General features: G+C 39.1%; 1 protein-coding gene across 1 annotated transcript in view; it reads left to right on the forward strand.

Annotated features, from left to right (window-relative positions):
- The window catches only part of EEFSEC (eukaryotic elongation factor, selenocysteine-tRNA specific), a gene marked incomplete at both ends in the record, with an annotated part of 124,533 nt that extends 103,951 nt beyond the window's left edge, over nt 1-20,582 (forward strand). Inside the window, one exon of the mRNA XM_082004714.1 lies at nt 20,398-20,582. Within this exon, the coding sequence (XP_081860840.1) occupies nt 20,398-20,582 (185 nt within the window). The remainder of the gene's footprint in view (nt 1-20,397) is intronic.
- Nucleotides 20,583-22,971: the final 2,389 nt, after the last annotated feature.

Raw genomic sequence — 22,971 nt, forward strand, 5'->3', positions numbered from 1 at the left:
AGTTGAGAGATACTTCTGATTCTTTTTTGACTTTTGAACTCTGTATCTACGTTTTCTTTTGTTGTGGTTTAAATTTCACATTGATCAACAGTTAATGCTGCTTAAAGATGTAATTTACTTTCAACATGATTCTTGCTGGTGTACAAATGGATCAAGCACTGTGATTCTGATGGGAAAATACGAACTGCAGACATGAATTCATGCTCTGGAAGCAGAAATAGTGAAACAATGAACAAATACGCCTTTAGGGGAAGAAATACACTTCTCAAGTTTTGTTGTAAAATAATTGGCTTTCTGTGGTAGGCATGGAGACCATAGAAAAAGGGCAGGAGCTGCTCAGTTGCCTGTGATTTGACTTAAAGTTTATGACCTTGAGTAATGTGCCTGCTCAACAGCACTTAACAAAAGCATATTTGATGAAATGTTAAACTCATGAATTACATCTCCATGGAAAGCCTTTTTTAAAATTTGTAAAATCAGAAATAAATCAAGATCTACAGATCTCAGTGGAGTTGTTTAAAGATGAAATTAAAAGGAACAGGCTGTTTCATCAACAATTACACTTTATAAACTTAATAAATAATATGTAGATTTTCAGATTTAAAAAAGGGCTGTGTATTTCAAGATGTTGTATAAAGAATTGTAGCATTATTAACTCCATTTTGTAAGTGCGGAAGCTGAGATGAAATGATACTGTGAACTGATAGAAGCCAAACAAGCAAAAATCCTTAGATCTAGATTTTTAAATTTCCAATCCAAATGTCTATCCATTAGGACTATAATAACCTGAGAGCAAGTTATAATAACAAGAGCAAGCAACTGCGGCTTCTGTAAGGCAGTACTTGTTCCTCTGTTTTCCTTGTCATGAGCAACAGTCATTGGTTCAATTGTATTCTCATTTCAATGACTGAATGTCTACAGTACTCCCAATTTATACTTACAAAACAGGTAGAATCCAGTTTACTTATAAGAGAATAAATGTGCTGTCCCTGTTACATGCAGCAGCAAGCGCTGATATCGCTTGCATAGAGCTGTCAGCCTGAGGGCTTGCATGGCATCGGAGAGCCTATTCTCTCTTTTACTGCTCAGTGAGTTTAGTTTTGTTTTGTTTTGTTTGCTTTTACTAATATGTTGGAATTATTTTTTGTAAGCAGTTGGGTACTACTGTGCTGAAACAGAAATAGGCAGTGTTTTCTTTGACTGTTGTGCTAGATGTTATGATGACTGTATAACAATGAAAGTACAATTTTTGTTTTCTTGGAGGGCTTTTACCCTTATTTTTCACCTTTTGATGCTAATGCAATGATAAAACATTTTCATTGAAAACTGGGACCTTCCCTGGAAAACTGGATAGGTTTTTAGGTTGCAAGAAAGTTTGAAATGCACAATGGCTCTGAACATTAACTTTTCACTTTATTCCCCTGGAACTTTTGAAGAGACTTGCATTTTTTGTCATTGGTCAAGTAGTCTGGTCTTCATAGACTTGCCATCTGTAGCGTCTTTGTGCTAAGTGTTCCCCCTGGGGCACCATCTTATGTTTTAATTTGCAGTTGCAGTGGCTGATGTATGGGCTCTTCTGTTAAAAAACTTTTATTTTCTATGCCATTATGCCTACATACTTTACTTGATTTGTGTTGCATGCAAAGTGTTTTCCCCCGTTGTGTTTGGAACTGGTTTGTAATAGAGTTACTGTTGCATAGTTCTGACTGAAAGTTACAACTTTATCAACAAACACAAAGTGCTTGTTCTGTTTGAAAATTTGTGTTTTCTACTCATGATGAACTATTTATCCATTATGTGTGCTGTTTTTTTTAAACAAAACAAACCACTATTTTGTACCTGCTGCTTATTGGGAATTATTAAAGATTCCCTGGTATGTACAGCACTTACTGCTGTGAACACAAGTGAAGAGCTTCTGTAAACAATTGATTTAAGATTTCAAAATAACATAAGTGCTGAGAAAACTACTGCACTCAACTATACTGTCATGTTTCTGTGGATTGATGAGTTGCTGTTTATCTCAGTGATAGTGACTGTCTGAATGCTCAAACCCCATCACAAATATGCTGTAAACTCATAACCTTAGAGATCTCTTCACATCCCAGTGAAGATGTTCTGTTGTGCACGTGATGTGCTGAGGAGTATATTTGCAGTTACCGAAGCTCAGCTGACAGGCACTAACTTGCTTCTGTGTCTGAGCTGTGAAATGACAAATGGTTGAAAAGTATATCCTTTGTGCCAAGATCAGGGATTTCTGCCTGCAATTGTAGAGTGCTTTAGAGCAGTTCAAGAAAATATTCAGATGTCAGCTGGCAAATACATTATTTTTTCTGAGCTCTAACTATTCCACCAGTCTGTGACTCTACTTTTGTCACTGGTTTTGTCATAAACTTACTGTGCTCGGAGGTTCCCAGGCTCCTTGTGCCTTCTAGTCTTCCTGCCTCCCTTACTTCACCGCTGCTTCACTTACATTTTCAGCTTGCAGTGTCTGTGGTGAAAAACACTATAAATGTGAAGACAATTCTCTGGCCATTGGATCCATTACTTATGTGTACCTGTGATAGGCGTGTTAGTGACATTAATCTAGTCAGACTTGCAGATTTGGTTGTTGCATTTTCTATGAAGCATGTTGATGCTATTCCATCTCAATAGGTAGTATTGCAATTAAATTTTTTCTTTAATGTGTGCTTTTGAAATTATGCCAAAAAAAATCCAGAAGCTGGCTGAATTTTAAAATGCAGGCTGGCCATATTTGGCTTGGGAAGGCTGAACCCTCATGCAGTGCGCATCACTGGTGTGTACTGGATAACGTTACGGTATTTAAAAATATGCAATATGTCCTATGTGCAAAACCATACACGCACATTCGCACACTGGCTGCACATCTTCAGCTTGTGTGGTATGATGTACACACTTATGTGCACGCCCACACACTAAACCTTTGCAGGTCAAAAAGTGAGGATAAACTTTTGAACCCAGCTGCTTCCAAATTAAGTACATGTGCCGGGACCACCAGAGCTGGGGTTACCGTATTCCAGAAAACCGCCGGACACTGACACCCACTCCTGCAGGAGACTTCTTATTCTTCCCTTAGAGCCTGAAGGATGATGCCTTGAAAACATGCTGTCCTCTTTGCCCTTTCCTTGTCATCAGAAAGGACAGGCAGCAGTTTGGTGACTTCTCCCTTCGTTATGGAAATGGGACTGATACAGTAATCAGGATGCTACATATGGAGCTTTTTAAATTACTGCTCTTCAGTCTTTTGTTAGCCTTCATTATTCCTGAAGATTTTTTTCAAGTCATAAAAATGACATTTTTAATATGCAGAATTAAAAAAGGCAATATGAAGAATACATTTTTTGTCAATAAGCTTTTACCTTTTAAACCAGTTATCTTAGTTTCTGCTCTAGGTATTTTAATTGAAGATTAACTACTGTTAAAGAGTATACAAATTTAGGTAGTATATATTCAGAGTAGTGAAAATAGGACTGAATAAAAGGAGGGAATAGAGTGGCCTGTCCATTATAATTTTAGCTTGCAGAGCACAAACTATCCTTTATTAGAAGTCAGCACAGCTGACCAAGAGGTTCTTCTAATGTTCAGGCTTTTTTTTTTTTCTCCAAAGAAATTCACTATAAGTAGACTTTGGAGTTGCAAGTTGAGCAGGTCTCATCTGGGTGTTGGTTTTATTTCTGCTGTCTTTTATTAAAAAAAAAATTGTTAGGTTGAAGATGACTCATGTAAATATGAAGCAAGACCCTAAAAGTAATTGCTGTATACTTCTCATTCTGACTTGCTGCAGAAATAATCCTGGTGAGCTTGTTGCTCAGTATCTTTTTGCCCAATACATGAAATGACTGGTTTATTCCTGTTCGCAAACTGATAATTTTTCTTGCACCTATAACAGAATTTGGGTACCACACGGGTTGTCTTAAGTATGTGCATTTAGGACATAGAGGGTGATTTTTGGGGTGTGGTTTTTTTGAGGGAGTTGAAGATGCTGCTTCGTTCTAATCACCTGTGTGTCTCTTGAGCAGACTATATCTAGTTTTCTTACAAAGAGTTGGGCTCTTATCTTCCCCATAATATCCCATGTTTCTTCCAAAGGATAGAAGGATAGCTGTCCTGAGGAAAATCTGGTTAAGACTTACTGTTTAAACTTATTTGCAAGGGCGTGCATCTGGTAGATTTTTGTAAAGACTCAGATTTTTCTTTCTCCTTAAGAGTTTTTACTGAAGTGTGAATTTTAGCAGCAGAAGTATTAATGTAAACTTACTGTAGATCCGTAGCCTTGATGAACTGCGTGTAAAACACTTTTATATGAATTCCTTCATCATCAGTATGGATCAGGGAATGCTGCTGTTTCCATTTTGATCTGTGAAGGCTGAAATAGCTTAACGAAGAAGGAGGAAGGGTCTGCCATGTTAACCTGCACTGAGATGTGCTTCCTTGCTGGACTGCTTCCTCGTGCGTTACCTGAGAGCTCTGCACTGTGCTGCTGTCTGTAGGGCACAGAGGTCTTTAAAAGGAGAATGTGACTTCATGTTGCTGTGTGCTGCAGACTTCCTCCTCCAGTGTCTGCTGGTAAGGAAGGAACCTGGATAAGATAGGACCTCAGGCTTGACTTAACATGGTGTAATAGTCTCTGTGTTGCTGGCTTTGTGCAGCCAAAATGGTTATCAGCTAGGGCTGTTCCTTTATCCATGACACTTTCCCAGTCCTTCCCTTTTCTTATTTTGTTTTTTTTCAATTGTTCTTATTGTTTTCTCCCTCTGCCTGAGGAGGGAGGGTTTGAACCATGGATTTGCCATGATTCTGCTGCAAAATCAGTAACAGCTGTTGGAATTGTAAATGGCTTCTTGGTTGCTGTCAGAGAACCTGCAGTTGATCAGCTCTGCCCTGAGCAATAAGTGGAGACATCAGGACCACTGAGGCTAACTAGAGAGTAAGGGTGGAGAGAATTAAAACCCTGAGGCAGGGGTCTAAATAGAGAACACAGACACAGATGGGTATTGGAAGGGACACTGTTTCCTTTTATTGCATGTCTTTTTAGATGCTGTGAAATGCAAAGTTGGCTGGAGCAGTATCATAATGGGAGCTAGGAAGAAGATGTAGAAGAGGTTTCAGAGAAAATGTAATTTGAGTATGAATTTGCCTTATGCTTTATTTCCCCCCCACCCCCCCACCCCCCCAATCCAGTATTCTGGCAAAACTTAGTGGGCAAAAGATATTTAATGCTTTGGTAGGGTCATGCACAAGTCATTTAGGTTGATAGGTTACACTATATTTCTGTGTTGTCTCTGAGTAAGTTAGGATATCATAAACATTGAGATGTCAGTGCAAGACAAATATGTAACAATTATTTGTCAAGAAAAATAAATCTTGGGATGTGAGAACTCCTGCTCCTGAAATGGACTCTACTAGAACCCAAACTCAATGAAATCAACAGTCATCACACAAGATGCTGTCTTTGTGGTTTTGGTAATGGGGCTAATTTGTTTTTAAGTTGTTTGTGTGTTTTGGCTGGTCATATTACATCTTCTGTAATCTAATTTTCCTGTCCTTCAATGCTGCCTTTTACTGCACTCCCTAGAAACACCAAGTTTATTTGTGAGGGTTGTATTTTTTTGCAGTGCAATTGAATGGGTGAGTGGAAATGTGCAGTGACTCTTCAATCCAGGTCGTCAGTCCACAGAGCTGGGTTGGCTGTTGTAACACCTTGAAATACTAGTTGTGAACCTTTTCCTTCTCACTGCCAGATTCAAACCCAGACACTCAAACAGATTGGCATCGGTAGTGGGAATCTTCTGAGTTAGGTTGCTGTAATTTGTTCTCTTCCAGCCTGATGCCATCTGTCATCAGGACACTTGTTATTAATTTCTGTATCTGAGCCTTGCAAATTGCCTACATCTTATTTCTAAACAATATCAGTGCCTGGAAATTTCAGAAAGATGAAGAGAGTCTTTTTTTGGGATGGCTCAGGAAAGCTCATCTCCTTCAGCCTTAAATATGATCTGCTTCCCATGGACTTAGAGGCTTTACCTGCATTTTCCGATACTTTATTTCACAGGGTTTTAGAACAGTCTGTGCCCCAGGAAGAGTGTAATGAGGAAGGAAACCCAGCCCTTGGGTGCTTGCCTAGAAAAATGGAAGTATCGCTGGGACATGGATAGAGGTATTAAGTTCTTATATGTGCTAGGTCTGTGTCACACTATTTCTGCAACCTGTGCTATCTGGATTGAAGTCTGACTTCGTATGCCCGCCCCTTTATGTAAAAATGTGATGGTTTGTCTGTATTTGACTTCTGTCAGTGTTGCTGTTTATTATTACTGGAGCTTGAGTACTGTAAAATAATTATTAGAAAACATTAACTTTGGATTCAAAAGTTTATTTCCGGTCTTTGATTAGTGAGAAAAAGCATGAAAAAGTTGTACTGAAAGTCTTGCTATTGAGAAAGGGAATATAAGTAAGCTATGCCATTAAAAATAATGCTGATATGAATTTGAAATGTCTTTATTTGGAGGGTGAGCTGATGACTTCTTGCATTTTTTGAGATTAATGGTATTGAAGCAGCTTACAGGAAGAGTTTCTGTTCTGCAAATCTTTCCTCCCTTTCCCAGTTTTCAAAATCACTGGCTAATTCATTTGTATAAGAACATTTTAAAGTAGTAGCAGTTAAATAGTACAAAGACTCAGTTAAGGCTAATGGTGCTCAACCAGCATGTGCCGGATGGGGAAAAGTATAGTGTCTTAATTAAAAGGAATGCAGGGAACTTAGTTATTGTGAAGTATTTTTTCACTGCTGGAGGATTTGTGGGTAACTAAGAAATGTATAGACTTGAGTTTTTTATTTTATAAATAAAAAACAGATACATGTCTTCATCCTTTGCTGGCTTGTTGACTCAATTTAACTTGGATGGAATTTTTCAACATTTAAAACAAATTAAAATTCATGAATCATTTCTGCTTAAAGGCACAAGCTTTCGTAGATACAACTATTAAGACTTCTAACTGGTTACACACATAAATACTGGTTTGGACATGAAAATTTTCTACTTGCTCACAGAAATGCAGATGAAAATTTTAATAGTGGGATACAGTAGGCTTTACCAGTTATAAGATAATTACTGTGCTTCAATAACTGTCTGTTTTAGCATTGCTTTGCCTCTCTGCACTGTTCCTGCACAAGCAGCAGTTAGTTTGTAGGACAGATGCAAAGGAGACACGATACCACGGCAGAGGGCAACGACGTGTTTCTGGTTTGTGAAGCTGTGTTGTGCCACCTTTGATGGCACGAAGTCTGTAACTTCTTGGTACTTGTTGAGAGAGGTTTTTCAGTTTTGCTGTGGGGATCCGTATGTGCTCTTAAACTCAGGTTTTAATGCTTCTGCGCTTGTACGGTGTGACCCTGTTCAGGAGTGGGAGGTGGCATTTCACCTGGGCTGCATCCATGTTAGATTACGATCAGCATTGTTTTACTCTATGGTAACTGCAGCATGTGAATTTTTTTAATTGTTTTAATTATTCTGGCCAGTTGATTGCTGGTACAGCTAAGCGAGTTTTTTCACAAGCATTTTGTAAATGTGGCAAGCTTTGTCAGGAGGTTTTAATTTGAGTTTTCCTGGAATTTTCTTTAAAACGTGACTCAGGGAAGGTAGGTGAGCAGTAAGTGGATGTTGACAGAAAATAACAATCATTCCAGATGAAAATGTGTGTCCTTTTTCAAATATGTTATTTCAAGGATATTTCAAATGATTTGATGTTGTTTAGGGTTCATTGAGCTCTGGGCTGTTGTTGTTCATAGAAGTGCCAACTGTGGCTTGGTTGTTTCCTCTCTGGACTTTCTTTGCAGAGGAAAAGGGGGAGGTGAGGTGTTTGTAGCTATACGTGTGCACATTGCTGAAAATGTATTGCATTGGAACACCCTTTTTTTAAAAGTAAAATAGACAAATTGGGAAGCGAAGCAAGAATGGGCTCTTTTGGATGTTCCTTGCTAAGGCTGGTTTGTACCATAATGGGCTTTAATGGAGAGCTGTGTTCATTTGTTACAGAAGGAATTTTTAAGAACACTGGAATTGTTGAGAGTGAGTTTTGTTACGTGGGCCACATAATTAGTGTTTGAAGCTTAACCAGACTGAGCATCCTGTGACTATAACTGGAAAACATGCAGCGCCTACAAAAAGAAACCCATCCAGTCTTGTCCCTCGGGTGGTCTCTTCTGTACTTTTTTTATTACATGACCCTTGCTTTTCTCATGCAGTCTGCCTCCCATTTGACTGAGATCCACCTGTGAATGGTGTTTCAATCTGGGAACCTCACCCAGGAGCATGTGCCCCATGAAGCTGCTGCCTCTGTGGGTGTTTGAGTGCTCCAATGCAATATTCACCAGTTTCAGCGTGTGCTGTTGGTCTTGGCAGACTGTGAAAGACACTGGGAGAGAAATATGCTGTGGAACCGTGAACTTGAAGAGACATTTTAGGGAAGAAGTGTATGAATAATAAAGGAGGAAGAACTGGCAAACATCTGAATTTATCTTGGTAAAACAAAATTATACAAATTTCCAGAGTCCTTTTTTGTGGAAAGCCATAGAGAAGGAATTTATAGGTTATTAAAAGACTGAAAACTTCATAGTAAGCCAACATTCTCATACTGTTTCTTCTCCTCCATCTCCCACAACATTTTATTTCCCTTGTAATAATTAGTTTGAACTTTCATGTATTTCTGTGGATCAAATAATTTTCATACAACTTCAGGATTTTTTATATGCTTTAAATCTTTCTTCTAAATAATGTTTTTTTCATAACAAAAAAAAAGCCATGAATACATTATAATTTCAATTTTCGTGGTGTGTGAAAGATTTCTGCACTAGGTCTTTATTGTTTTTGAAGAATTCATCACCCTCGTTAAGAAGCTTAATATAAATTAAAGAAGGTATTAAGGAACATTAAGACATCAAAATGTGGAGCGTTCTTTTCCTTTCGATTGCTCCAAATGCAAACAAGTTGAATAAAACGCAATCAAAGGGCCTGTTTGGAGAACATTGAGTGGCTTCACAGCTGTGCTGTAGAGAACCTCTGGTAAGAGCATAATTCAAATAAAAAGGCCTTTCTTTCCGTCTCCTAATTCTCTTTGTTGTGGTGACAACAGAGTACAAGCCCGATAAAAATTTAATCACCTTATCTTTTTAAAGCAAATTGCATATTTGTTTACACACAATATACATAACATAAAAAAGAAAAAGCTGCTATCCAATCCCCCTCCCCCTTCTAATCGCATTAAAGGTACTTGCCTAGAAGTTTTTTTAAAAAATTAAATGTTTTATTCTTTATTCTGAAGTCCCATTGTTCAGGATTGCTTTATGAAGGCAGCCCAGGGGAAGATGAATATCGCCAAACTTAAACTCTGGACCAGCGCTGAGCAGCAGATGCCTGGGATACGTCAGCGGAATTGGTCCAGCTTAACTGGCTTCTGTGGTGCCTACTCCCCATCAAGAGTTGCAGGCAAGATGGGAGGATTACAGACAGGCCTGCGGATCTAGCACTTTGATTTGAAGCTGCTTTGTAAGGAATTGCCTTTGATTTTGTGTCAGGTCTGCTAACCTGAACTTTTCCGCATTGTGTATGCATTTCTGAAAGGCTGCTGTAGGAGAGATTGTGTACTGGTACTGTTTTTGTTGTTGTTGACTTTTCACTAGGCTGATGAAATTTTAGTCCCTTGTGTTGAATTCAAAACATCTTTTCAGTTGTTTCTGCTCACCTTAGTGCACGGTGTGAGCATTTTTAGTTTTAGTTTTATTTACTGTTTTATAGGTACTGGGATGCTGACAAAAAACCCAGTCAAAGGTATCTTCTGGCCTGCTGCTGAATGGCTCTGGCCTAAGATCTCCCTCACTGGATATAAATTTAATCCCACCATGAGATTCTATGGGTTTTAAAATTATGAAAGCTCATATGCTTAGTGATTCCTTGATCTATTTCTTTATACCTAGCTGTACTCTTTGGGACATTTTTATGATTTTTGTCCATCTTGATTTGAGGATTTAATCAGCAAGGACTGCCACCACAGTAAAATGTGTGAAAGTCTGTCCTGTACAACAGTCATCACAGACGCTCCCAAATGTTACTCATCGTGTTGATGTCTGCATGTTTTTTAAGGATCTAGTGACAATAACTGTGATTTTAAGACACTGTTGTGTATCTGTTTTGAATGGTCTTGCATGTTTCATGCTGTCCTGACTGTAATTTTTCTATTGTTGAATTGTAATGAGCCTGTCTACGTTCCCAGGCTTCCAACTAGATTGCATATATTTGTATTAATAATTTGATGTCCTTATTAGTCTGCTTGTTTTTTCACAGTTGCTCTTGTTGTGCACTAGGCATTTTCCATGCACTGGGTTTTTGCTTCAGGGAGTTTGAAGAATGTGCAGAGTAGAAGCGCAGCATCAGTAGGAGAGCTGCTGCTCCCTGTAAGTATGCTGGGAGAATGAGTATAGTGCTTAGGCGTGATCTCAGTGACTGCATGGACCTTAAGTGGCCATCAAGGAAAACAGTTTACAAATAATTGCTGCTATGATATATCAGCTGGCATAATTGCAGCCTTGTTAATGTACTGAAAGCACATATATAGCCCCTGCAGAAATTAATTTGAAAATCCTTTCCTTTAGGCTAAGGGGACAATGTTGGCTTTGAGGACAAAAAGATTACCTTAGTGGTTGTCTTGTAGCTCTGCAGGTTGATCCATTGTATTGTGTGTACACTTAACTGGTGTAGCCTGGACTTGGTAATCATGTTGCACTGGTGTCTCCCATGTGGTCTGCATTAAAGCTACTTTCTGGCATACAGAAACAAAAAATTGTGCAGAGCATACAAGTCATAGTTATGTTCCAGGAGTGGGAAGTATAACATTGTCTTTAGAGAGTTGCCCTAGGAGGGCTCAGCCAACAAGTGGTTGTGGCGCACAACATAACAGCTGAAATACATGTTGGCCTTATAAGACAGGGTCAGGTTTGGTACTCTCAACCTACTCATACTGCACTATGGCCAGCTAGCCAAGAAATTAAGATCTCAAGTATGTCACTTCATTTTCAGAGCTGTTATTTGTGGCTGAAGGGTATGTTGGGTTAGGATGCATTTTGGAGAAACCACTGTGAGAATTGCTAACATCCTTCTGAAGTGTGTGGGCTTGTGTAGACTTATATCATCTGTAAACTTACTTAAATAATGAGATGGTTGCAGAGCAGTGGTATGATACATCGTGAGGATTTGTCCAAGTGCAGAAATCTATGCTGCTGCATGGCTACAGATAAGTGGTGCATTTGTATCTGGTGTTTGATTATTAGATTTGATTTTGGTGGGGGGGAACTCCAAACTGTTAGAATGTGGTTATGTTGTATAAATTTGGGAAGTCAGATAATATATCCTGATCATCTTGCTGGAAATTGGGAAGTATTGAGCTGAATGAGTAGCACGCTCTCAATGCAATGTGGTATTGGGCATCCTCAGTGTAGATGACAAGTTTAGGACTAAGAGGAGAGGGAAGGGGCAGGGAAGGCATGTGTAGGAAAGTATGGCATCGATAACCATTCAGTAGCCGATAGATATGGTGGTGTATTGGAGTCTGTGCTCCATTTAGCAATATGAAAAATATCAGACTGAAAATCAAGATGCTGACTTCATGCAGAGGGTATGGCAGACTAATTAAAGAAAAAAATGTGTACCAATTGAGCCTATAAAACTCTTCCTGACCTTGAGAAAACTCCCAGAGAGCTGTGGGAAACTCCAATCTGTCCTCTCTGAACTTTTTTGTGTTGTTGTTTAAATATAGTAACTGCTTTTTTAATTAAAAAGAAAAATTAGATGGCATTTCAAATTGTGTCCATGGTGCCTTAGGGACCTATTACAGTACAAATTACCCTATACTATTTAGTGAGGTCTTGTTTACTATTGTGTGAAGCGAGGGTTACCAGTGTAAGGATGTAGGACAAGAAGGGCCCTTCTTTGAAAGTCTGGCTCTGCACATGAAAGTGACGCCAGCAATTGGAAGCAATTTGTGGAATTGTTTGATTATATTAATTATGGCACCAGCAAACAGTGCTTGGGAAACAGTTTTGTTTTCTTGCATTCTTTCTTGATTGCTTGCAGCAAACGCCAAGATACAAAATGTGCCTTTAAGGGCTGCTGGAGAGTGCAGTTCAAGCCATTGTGTAGAATTGGCACTGAGCATGAAAGGGTTGTGTCCGGCTTGATGTGAGAGTTTTCCAAATACAGCTTTGGCCTGAACTTCACCTAGGTCAGCCTCTTGAATTAAAACAGCTTCTGTCTTCCTCATCAAGGAAGAGTAGCTCTTTCACTGCTAAGTAGGAGACCATAATGAAATCCATGTTATTTCCAGTAGTACCACCTCTTATAATAATGTCTTTCAGTCCAAAAGCCTGTATAAACTTAACAAATTGATACACAAGACTCAATTCATTTCACCACTGAACTGCAGCCTTCTGTGATGTGGTATGGGGCAGCTGTTCCCCAGTTTATGGGAAAACGTTTTAGTAGTTACGGATTTCCAAACAGAGTCTACCAAGCTGAGGCTGCAGGAATTACTCTGCTGATGCAGGCTGGCTGTCACAACAGCATTTGGTCAGGACGTGGGGCAGTCTACTTCTGCTTGAAGTGTCTTTAAGACCTTTTTTTTCCTGTTCTCTGTCATCAAACAACGAGTTATGGATATCTTGTGTACACCTCAAGTACCACACCAAGGCATTAGTATAATTCTCACTATTATAGTGAAGGAATCTACTTTCCGGTCTCCTTGGAGGAGTGCTCTCCCCAACCAACTTCATGCTGTAGTCCTATTAATATTCACAAGCCAGGCAAGATGATGATAGCAGATCTCATACCAGCCAGAAGAGAAAAATGAATCTACTGTGGAGTTTGAAACTCAAGCAGAATATTTGAGAGCGCTGACAAGAGATGTGGAAAAGGTGGTGTGAATTCAAAATAGAATTACTGGAGAATTGTGAAAGGATTTACATAAGTCAAATTCATTGCCTGATCTGTGAAAGTAATTGAAGCTGAAATCCTGAGCTTCTGACGTTAGCAGGGAAACGAGTATCCCTTGTTTCTTCAGTAGATCTATGGTCAACTATTACCCTGATATTGTCTAATCATATTGTACTTGTTGTGGTGATGAACACCTAGGAGCAGAGTAGATCGGCTCTTGTAGGAGCACTGTACTTAAATCTGTTGGCTTAGAAAGGTTGGTAGGTGTTGACATACTGACCCTGATGTCAGGTAGAGAATTCCTACCTGATCCGAGGCTCTAGTTAGCTCAGGACACAAACTTCATTGCTGCTTTTTCTGAAGCACCACATGTTAATGACAGGCAGATGGGATGCCAAGTTAGATAGGGCAGCTGTCTCTAGATGACCAGTCATCCAGGCTGCCTGATGTGGTGTGACACACCTGATGTTCCTACGACAGTGTTTATGGGCAGAGTAACATGGTACTTTTGTTCTTGGAAGGCTTACAAAGATGTTCTTTTTCCTGATCATGTTGAAGGAGAAAAATGACCACCATACCTTGAACAAAATCAAAAGGTAGGAATTTAGGTATCTTTAGCAGAGGAGAAGAGAAGCAGAGTTGCTACCTAGTGGCTTAATTTAAAGAGTTCAAGCAAGAGGATGTTACATTTTCTGTTATTCTTGTCTTTTCTGTCTCACTGCAGAGATAAGTGTAACAAGAGGGGCTGGGCAAATTGATCTTCTGATTTTGGGATGCTTCTGCTTTCTGTTTAAATCAAAACTCCAGAACATTACTTTAGGGGTAATTGCATGAGCTTTTAATGTTTTTTAGGGCACAAATTAATAATGATTTTTTTTTTAGAACTGCTGACGTATTTTGGGACTAGGTGGAAAACAAGTGTGTGCTTGCTAGTGTATTGTGGGACTCTAAGAGCCAACACTTGTACCACTGGCATTTCTTAATTTTACCAGAAACCAGTGATAGATTTATTCTTCTTGTTTTAAAGTTGATCAGAACCTGAAATAGATAAATGCTGTATTTGAACCTTGTACCTCTCTTTGAACATAGGTAAGTATGGTTAATTTGAGTCTTCGATGAACATACCAAGCTGTTGCAAGAAAAGTAATTGAATTAGTTAATAATTGTGTTGTGCTGAATTACTGGATTCTTGAGTCCTGCAGTACTAGTAAAAAGTTTCTATTTCCTTTTAATGGTCCGTCATTGCAGTAAGCAGGGGGAGAGACTGGTCTCTATCCGCTCTCAAGCGCAGCCCCTCAGACTGTGGCAGGGACGTCTCCATCCGGGGCTCTAATTATTTCTGATTTTTCAGGTCAACCGGCTTTTGTACTCTCTGCTAGCAGGAGAGTTGATGCAGGCACACACTCCTTAACTGTGTAATGAGGGTTCAGGCTCTGAGGGTTCAATTTAAGGAAATCCTGAAATTGTGAAAAACAGCTGTTACAAATAATCCATTGTGAGTGAGGGATTATCCCCAACCTTTTGCCTCTTTCAAGTTTTGCTCTTTTTTTTCCTTTACTCGGGGAAAAAAGAAAAATGTCTGCCTGTCATATTGAAAGGTTACATTTGCCTCAGATAAAAATTATTTCTAACATCGAATGCGCTATGTTAACTTGTTATCTGATGTTCAGTCATTTTTTTAATATGTGAATGTTGACAGGAAACAAGAAATTGCAGGTAGTTGAGTCTTCTACCTGCAGTGTTCGAAGGAAGTAAATAGGATTTTTTGTTTACAGAAGGGAAGAACAGAGTTCAGTTTCCCACTGAAACTCTGCTCACAAATTCCTGAATGGAATGGGAGGTTTGGAAATAGTATCAGCTAGGAATTTCTTAATGTTGAGTGCAAAAAAGGAACATTTTTCTATTCCAGCAAGAGCTACTGGTGTAGCCTCAGTGTGGTTTTGGGTTTTTTCCTAACATGGTGGTAAGAATCCTGAGCCAGTGCTTTCCCAGCAAACCATGGCAAGTACCATTGCAGGTAGCTGGTGTAATACATTTGCTGATTTTTTTCTATTGGTAGGATGAACTTTTAATTTTGATCTGAAAGCAAAATTCTCATGAATCGGAAGACTTGAAATCTTTTAGCATGATTTTTTTCCCCATTACAATTTTTAATGGTGTAAGAAAGCTGTGTGATCATCTGTGCAAATATCTTCATTTTGATCAGTGCTAGCTAGGATAGTGAGCAGCAGGCTTTTTACAAGTGTGCATATGAGAAGGGAGTTGTTGAAGTTGAGCAAAATAAATTATTCTCCTTGACTGTGCTGGAGAGCATGCCCCGCACCTATATTATTACACCTGTTTTCAATGATGTGTTTATCAGTTGCTTAAAAATTACTCCCGTCTCTGGCTGGACTACAAGGAGATACTGTACTATCTTGCTTCTCATCTACAATGTGTCTGGCATTCAGTCTTTAAAATCTTCCATTCAAATACAGTGTTTCATTAGCTTTGAAGGAGACAAGACTATTCCTAAATATTGAAGAGATCTGTGGAAATGGTAAATAGAAATGTGGAGATGGGAAATCTGAAAAATAAAGTTGGAAAAGGAGAGATATAAAACTCCTGAAGGGCAGAATAGCAAGGGGAGTTGGGAGACGAGGAAGAAGGAGCTGGACTTTAGGAGAAAGAGCAGAGACCACCCTTGGAGACCTTTTCAAGGAGCAAAAGACTAATAAATTAAAAAAAATAAAAGATGACAGGATGTTGATAAGGATAGACAATATTAAGTGAAGGAGGATGTGAAGTGGGGAGGTTATGTAAAAGGTAAAGTAGGATCCAAGCTTACAGGTAACAGTTGAAATAAAAATGTATATGGGAAAAAAGCACAGCAATGTTCTTTCATCCTGCAGTTGGAATAGCAAAAGGAATTAGAAGAGCAGATGTTGTATCAGCTTTCGGCCTCCTTCCAGCTGAAGTAGTAAAAACAAAGCAAAAGTAAACGGTGCTCGTTATGGACATTTATAGACTTTACGTGTTTGTTGTGACTTGCCTGCTGGCCAGCAGTCTGGTACGGAGCCTGCCCACGGGCCCAACCCAGCCACCCCCGGCGTCAGCGCTGGGGTGTTTATCACGAGGCTTTCTGAGTCCCTGTTAATCAGGGAGGTCTGATTAAGCTAAAGAGAAAATGAAGCATTAGAGAAACCTTAAAACGTGTGTAGATATGAGTATCTTCAGGGTGGGGGGAGAACAAATTTTATTTTCTATATTTATACACAAGAAGGGGTCCAAAATTCTACAGTGTGAAATTTCCATATGAAGTTATTGAAATCTGCATGTTTCTATACAGACTTCTTGCATGAGTAATTGTAAAACTCCGGGCTGCAATGCATTTAACTACACAAGGTGCTGCAAATCACTAAAACTAGCTTTTATTTGTGCAAATTGTGTAAAATACTGCATTTATCCTGTATTTTGTGCATGTGAGACTGTTCTTAGAATCGGAAAATATTTTTCCTGATGAGGTATCACTTTTCATTTGAATTTCAAAATTCACTTTTTAGTTTTTTGCATTTATGAATTGCTCAGTTGGCGTTAAACCCTTGAGACCATGCTGAGACAAAGGGTAGTATGTTAAGAGTCTGTATTCTTATTTGTTAATTATTAACAGGAGTTGAAACAACCAAAAAAAATATTTTACAACTAGATTTTCATACCTAACCTGGGTTAGTTGATGCTACAAGTACCTTTTACATAAGACCTGTCTAGGTGCTTCTTGTTACAGCTATGATGGATGGGAATGAATTTGCTAAGCTTTCAGATATCTTATGTGCCTCTGAGGACTGCCCATTTATAATATTAATATATAGGTATTTCCCACTGTTGTATGCAAGGCATTTCTTAGAACTTTGAAGCTAAAGTCTTTTTTAACACACGGGCCTTTTCAATTTAATCCATTAGCAACTTGGCAAAATAAAGTAATTGTCCAACAGAGGAAGAAAAGAAAAATCTATTAACATTTGCTACAAATCCAAGCAGTACAGGCAGCACTTAATTAATGGAACAGATTTCTCACTATGTATTCAAGCTAACATAGCTATTGTTCAGGAGAGATTAGACCCTTAATGTAAGTAAGTTAAACTAGACCTCCATCTAAAAATATCCATCATTTCAGCTATTAAAGGTCTGATGTCTTCTTTGGTGACAGATATATTTCCCTTCATTTCCTTGGTTTTGTAAAATGTAAAGTATGCATTGTGTGTAACGCGAGAAATCCGCGGAGGTAGATGAAGCCCTGATTGTGCCTCCCCGCCTGTCTCTCCCCGCCTGCTCCTTTGTGCTGCTCCCCGTCACAGAGCCTCTTCAGCCCTTAGACCTCCTGGCACCAGAGCAGAAGAACAGAAAATGCTGTTTGTTAGGGTACGATGCCAGCCACCTAATCTGTTTGCAGAATGAGGGCCATGGGATCTGATTAGGTAATTTAGATACCTTGTGAGTTTAATAATACCTGAGCTGCCTTTGGCCGTCAGCCCATCATTTCACTGCTAGGAACTACTATGTTCTTCCATTTCTGCTGTAAACTTCTTACCCATAGTACTGTATTTGAGTCCAAATAGGTGTTAAGGGCTGCAGGTGAGGTATATCTTTACTTCTGCGTGTGTGGAAGTTAGTGATAGGGTGGAAGAGGTGAGGTTGCTCAATTTTAAATACATTTTCTGCAGCCCAGTTCCATGTGCAGCGTATCCTTGTCTCCTGAAAATGAAATTTTTCAAACGTGAGATTCTTTGTTTAAACACTTAAGGTGATATACCGGGTGTCCGATGTGTTGGGCAGTCCGAGCGCTCACTTGATGTCACTGGCAGGTTTTGAAGCTCGGTTTGTCCAAAGTGGTTATTTCATTCTTGGGGCTGGGAGTTCCCCCACGCGTGCCGCCCCGGGGCGAGAGGCTGACCCAGCCGGGGGCATCGCCGTGCCCCTGCGGGCCGCGCACGAGGGCTTGCGGCAGCAGCCTAGGTGCCTCGTTCAGATACCCGCAAGGGAAAATTTTGGCTGCAATTTTAATGTCACGACTCCTCCCTTCCTCTCTCTGTGTTGCCAATTAGCGTTTTTTGGAAATTAGAGTCTTGCGAAGCCTGCTAACATAAACAGAAGTGTGTTAGGATTTGTTTACTTTAATTAATTTAGAGTGTGTCTTTCTGAGAGGATTTAGTTAAACATCTTTCTTAAACAGTAATGTGCCAGTAACAGCAACGTTAGTAATAGTGATAAGACCCAGAAAGGGAAACCAACTAGAAAGCAAAATGAAATGTTTCTGTATCCAGAAAATAAATGGTCTTCCCAGGAAAATGGAGGAAACCCTGTTCAGGGACACTTACAATTAGGTTGGTCAAAACAGTAGAAAACATACAATACGAAATAAAACCTGTTAAGTAGAGAGCAGGACTGTGTGAGGTCTTTCTTTGTGCTGTTTTCATTTTGTTTTCTTCTTTTCTGACTGTTGCTGTTTATTTTTTTCTAGCAGCACCCAAAATGTTCTTGGAGCTTTCCAAATAGTCAATAGTTGGTTTTCATGTAATGATAAATTATTTTTTGTAATGAAGATGGAGTGATTGTCAGGCTAACGATATTAATGGGATTTATATGAAAGCATCCAATTAAAAAATTGAAACAGCTGTATCAAACATGACTATACAATGTAATAAAACTATATAATAAATATGTGGTCAGGCCACACCATATTATCTAGTATGATTAATTGAACCTTACACATGCAAAGATAGTCGTTATTGGAATTATCAACCATCAAGATAGAAGAGTCTCAATTATTTTCATAATGAAATAATCATTGTTTTTTTGAATTCTGCCATTTGAAAAGAGAAAATGGCAGCTGCCTTGACTGTGAAATACAAGATCTTGCAGAACTATATAAAGTTGAGTCTGCTTTATGCCGGACTTCTGCAGGCTTAGTGTAGACTGTAATTTAGTTACATACGAAATGTGTTGCTTTTCTCCTCTTTTGTGCTCTTGCATTTTTTAAATTTTTTTTTCCAAAAGAGAAAGATCCCTCTATGTCCAAAAGTATCCCCATGGCTGCACCGTGGGCCATGAGGGCCATTTTACAATCTCTGGTTATGAAATGGCAAACCGGCAGTTCCCTGGTTTTGCTTCAGCACTTCTTCATTCCCTCCCTTCCCTTCGCCGTGCGGTGGGGATGCTGCCCGGAACAATTTGCTACCTGACACAGCAAGAGGGGAAGGTGGGCTTTGGTGCTGTGTTCCCCTGCAATCAGCTGTAAGTGCCTCTAGATGTGTCTGTGCTGGAGCAAATCACCTGTGGTTGTAGACCTCCTGTCTCCAGTAAATCATAAGCATCTCAATGTTTTTGTCAGGCTGTGATACGAGAATCCGCATCTGAATTTCAGTATGAGGGGAGAGAAGCTGATTAAGTGTTTGAGATAAGGTTATGTGACACCACAGGTTAAAAATACCTGAACTGAACTTGGCCAAATGCCCGAGAACCACATTGTAGCGTATTCGGGTGGCACTGAGTAAAGCTTCCAAAGAGTTTGCCGTCTTCTGCTTTAAGAAAGCAATTCTTCAGGAGCGGTAGGAGCTGCCTCTCTCCTGTTTTACAGCGTTTCTTTGGGCTTTGCTGCCTTGCATTTCTTATGGCACCAATGTGTTGAGTTGAAAGGAAATATAAAAGTGTAATAAACACTAGTCATTTAGGAAGAAAAGTACAAATATTTTTGCTTGGTACAAATGTCTGGAGAAAGACTTCAGTTAGAGTCCCAGAGTCCTACACAGGTTAATTCTAGTTCCCCTAAAATGTGACAGTTGAATTCCTTAACAAATACAAACACTTTGGTTTTTAGCAAAAAAACCAACCAAACAAAAAACCCCAACATGGAACTGTATAAATTGTTAAAACCTAAATGGTGTGCTTTCCTTTAGTCTGGGAGGTAGACTAAAGACATTCAAGAACTTTCTGACTCTTAGGACTCTATATAATTTTAGTATTTTACCAGCTGTTGTTTTTCGTTCATGACTTACATTTTTATAAATATTTGTAGTGATGAGAAGAAACTTTGGGACATGTGTGTAAATAATAGGAAAGGTCTGCTGAATAAAAGACTTACACCAGGCAAGTTGGTCTGGCTTGTTTAAAAGTTTGCCTGTATTTAATACTTCAAAAGCTGTAGAAGGATACAGTCAGGATACTGCACTGGATTTGGGGTATCACTTTTGTGAACTATGTTTGAAGGCTTCTTTTATTTTTCATGGGAGCTACCGTATTCCGGAAGTGTGATGCAGAAATGTGATTTTTCATAATGCATCTGATTTACTTGCCCGTTCATTTTTTCCCACTATACTGAAATGTGATGTTGAGTGTGTTTTGTCATGTATGTTCTTCTTTTTTACAGATGGGCTGAAACCAGATACCAAGATGCTTCTTACTGTTGCCTCCAAGAAGAAATCTAAGGCAGGGAAGGGGGATACAACCAAAGAGGATGAAAGCAGCAAGAATGATGCAGCCCAACCTGTTACTATCTCTCTTCTCTTTAAAAGATATGTCTTTGACATGCAGAAGAAAATGATTCAATCCTGAGAAAGCAAGAGAGGCTTCTGCTTGCACCTGAAAGACCAGACTCTGAAATGAATTCAGGTGGAATGTGTTTCTTGTCCAAATGCATTAGACTTGTTCCTTCCTCACAAACAGAGCCTGGAAGCTCCTGCTGACTGTGTGCCCAAAATCTCTGCAATCTGTTTTTGTGCTGTTAGAATCTGCTTATTTTGTCATCTTTGCCATTTGAATCTTTACGACCTCTCAGAGAATATCACCTGCCAGATGAGGGCGTTTGGGTGTGTGTTCTAATGGCGGCAGTGTTCTGGAGAATTGTTTTGAAGTTTCTCTTGATTTAAAAGTTTGCCACCAATATTAATCTAAATCTAGTCAAGATGTGAATTTCATGTGACCCACAAAGTGAAGCTGATTAGTCTAGGTTTACCTCCCCGAGCAAAATGGGGGACAGAAAGCACACGATATAATAGGTGAAACCTAAAATGGATGTTTCACATTCCTTCAGCTGCAACTATGTAAGATGCTATCTGAGATGGTATGGATCTTTTTTTTATAAATATGATTTATATCTGGAAATGTTTTTCGTATTAAACATAATGATGCATGTAACTGAGAGTCTTAATTGTTCTGTTTGCTGTTCCAAAAGTTCAGAACCTATCTTCAGTGACATATTATATAGCTTTTCTGAATTTCCTGCCTATTCTGTGGTGAATCCTACTCCAGAATTGTTTTCTTTTTTTGTAACCGGAATGTCTTTTGTGTGCGAAAGAAAAAGTTGCCTCTGGAAATAGTCAAGGGCTTTATTTCATTAAAATAATGATAGAAGATTGCAGCATAAGCCTTGTAAAATGAATATCTCCAAGATGCTTTAGAAACCATTAGTTGTTTAATAGGGATTTCATGGCTGCTTTAGTTCTTCCTCTCAATTTCATGTCCTAGGCTCATAAAAACAGAGAGCACTAGTAATATCCCTTCTTTGTTATTTACAAAGCATAGGACACCTTAACATGAAAACTAATTCCACAGGTACAAAAACTGCAGTCTGGAACAGAAATTGGACTCAGGCTTGGCAGAATGGGAAATGTTAGTTCCTGCCTTTTGAACAAAGAGAGTACTTCTGCTTGTTGATGTTAAATAGCAGCCTGTGACCCAGTCGCTGAAGCCAGACGTAGATGACCGCAAATATAATGTAAGTGCATTAGTTGCACATGGACATATGTAACTTGTAATAGATTGCTACTCTAATTCTTATTAATAATATTTTTATAATTATATTATTAATAGTGTTCAAAGTGTTATTAATAAAATATCCATTGATGGGTACGAGTCCATTATGCTAACATGATCCTGTTGGGGGTTTTTTCCAGTCTTTTCCTTTTAATTTCCAGGTAACCGAAGTGGATACAAATGGCAAAAATACCAGCTATTGAGAGGATATTTAAGGCTGGACACTTGTGAGACAGGGCAAGTCTGGTGCCTAAACTAGGTTGATGGTGCCCCTTTAAATCAGAACAGAATTAGTGCTTTGTGGAATAATCCCAAACAGTTTCTGCTGAGTGAGTCCCAGCAAAGCTTTAGCACATCCCTTAAGATTATGGGGTATGCTTTCAGTGTGATCCCAGAGGACTTAGGCAGGCAACTTCAGCTGTGGCTTAATGTGACTTGTGCTGCCAGCCTTGCTGGAAATTGTATCCTTCCGCAATGAAAAAAATGCATTTCATACCCCGGTTACCTCTCCTTCTCCATTTCTCTCCTCTTCCCAGACACCCCCAAAGGCAGTCTTTGGAAAGAATATTTATTATGTTATCTTTCTTTTAGGCCTTTATCAAATCCTGTTTTGTACCCTGCACTGTTACCTCTGCTTAAGATACTGCAGTGATGGAAGCTAGAGAAACAAATGATATAGAAGGAATACTGTTATTACCATCCCGGGTTAGTCTAAGAATTATTGGTATAAAAAAAACTTCTCTTTAAAAAAAAAGTTAATTATTAAGGAACTTATATTTTTGTCTATATAGTTCTAATGTCCTTGCCAAATTTTAAAGGGGTTGTTAAATTCTGCCAACTCTGCTTTGAGTTTTGGAAAGAAAAGGGCAGTCATTAGGAGAGGTGTGCTGCTGTAGGATATTGTTGGCTGCTCCACAGTTGTTAGCCTTGCCCTTACAGGATTTTTGTCGTCTTAGTTTCTAAGGCATTTTTGAATAGTTCTGGAGAGGAGGCTGTCAGTGTAAATGGTGGTACGTATTTTTACAAAGCACTGTCTGATTGTTTTCTGCTCTGTGGATTGTCCATAGCAGGATCAGTGAGTCAGTTGTTACGGAGCGTGATGTGTTTGAAAACTCAGTAGTCCTGAATACTTAGTTTTGCAGTCCTCTGCTTGACTGAAAGATCTTCTAGTGCTGCGGGTCCCATGGTT

The sequence above is a fragment of the Phaethon aethereus genome (assembly GCF_964289735.1).
Source record: "Phaethon aethereus genome assembly, chromosome: 11".
Classification (NCBI taxonomy): domain Eukaryota; kingdom Metazoa; phylum Chordata; class Aves; order Phaethontiformes; family Phaethontidae; genus Phaethon; species Phaethon aethereus.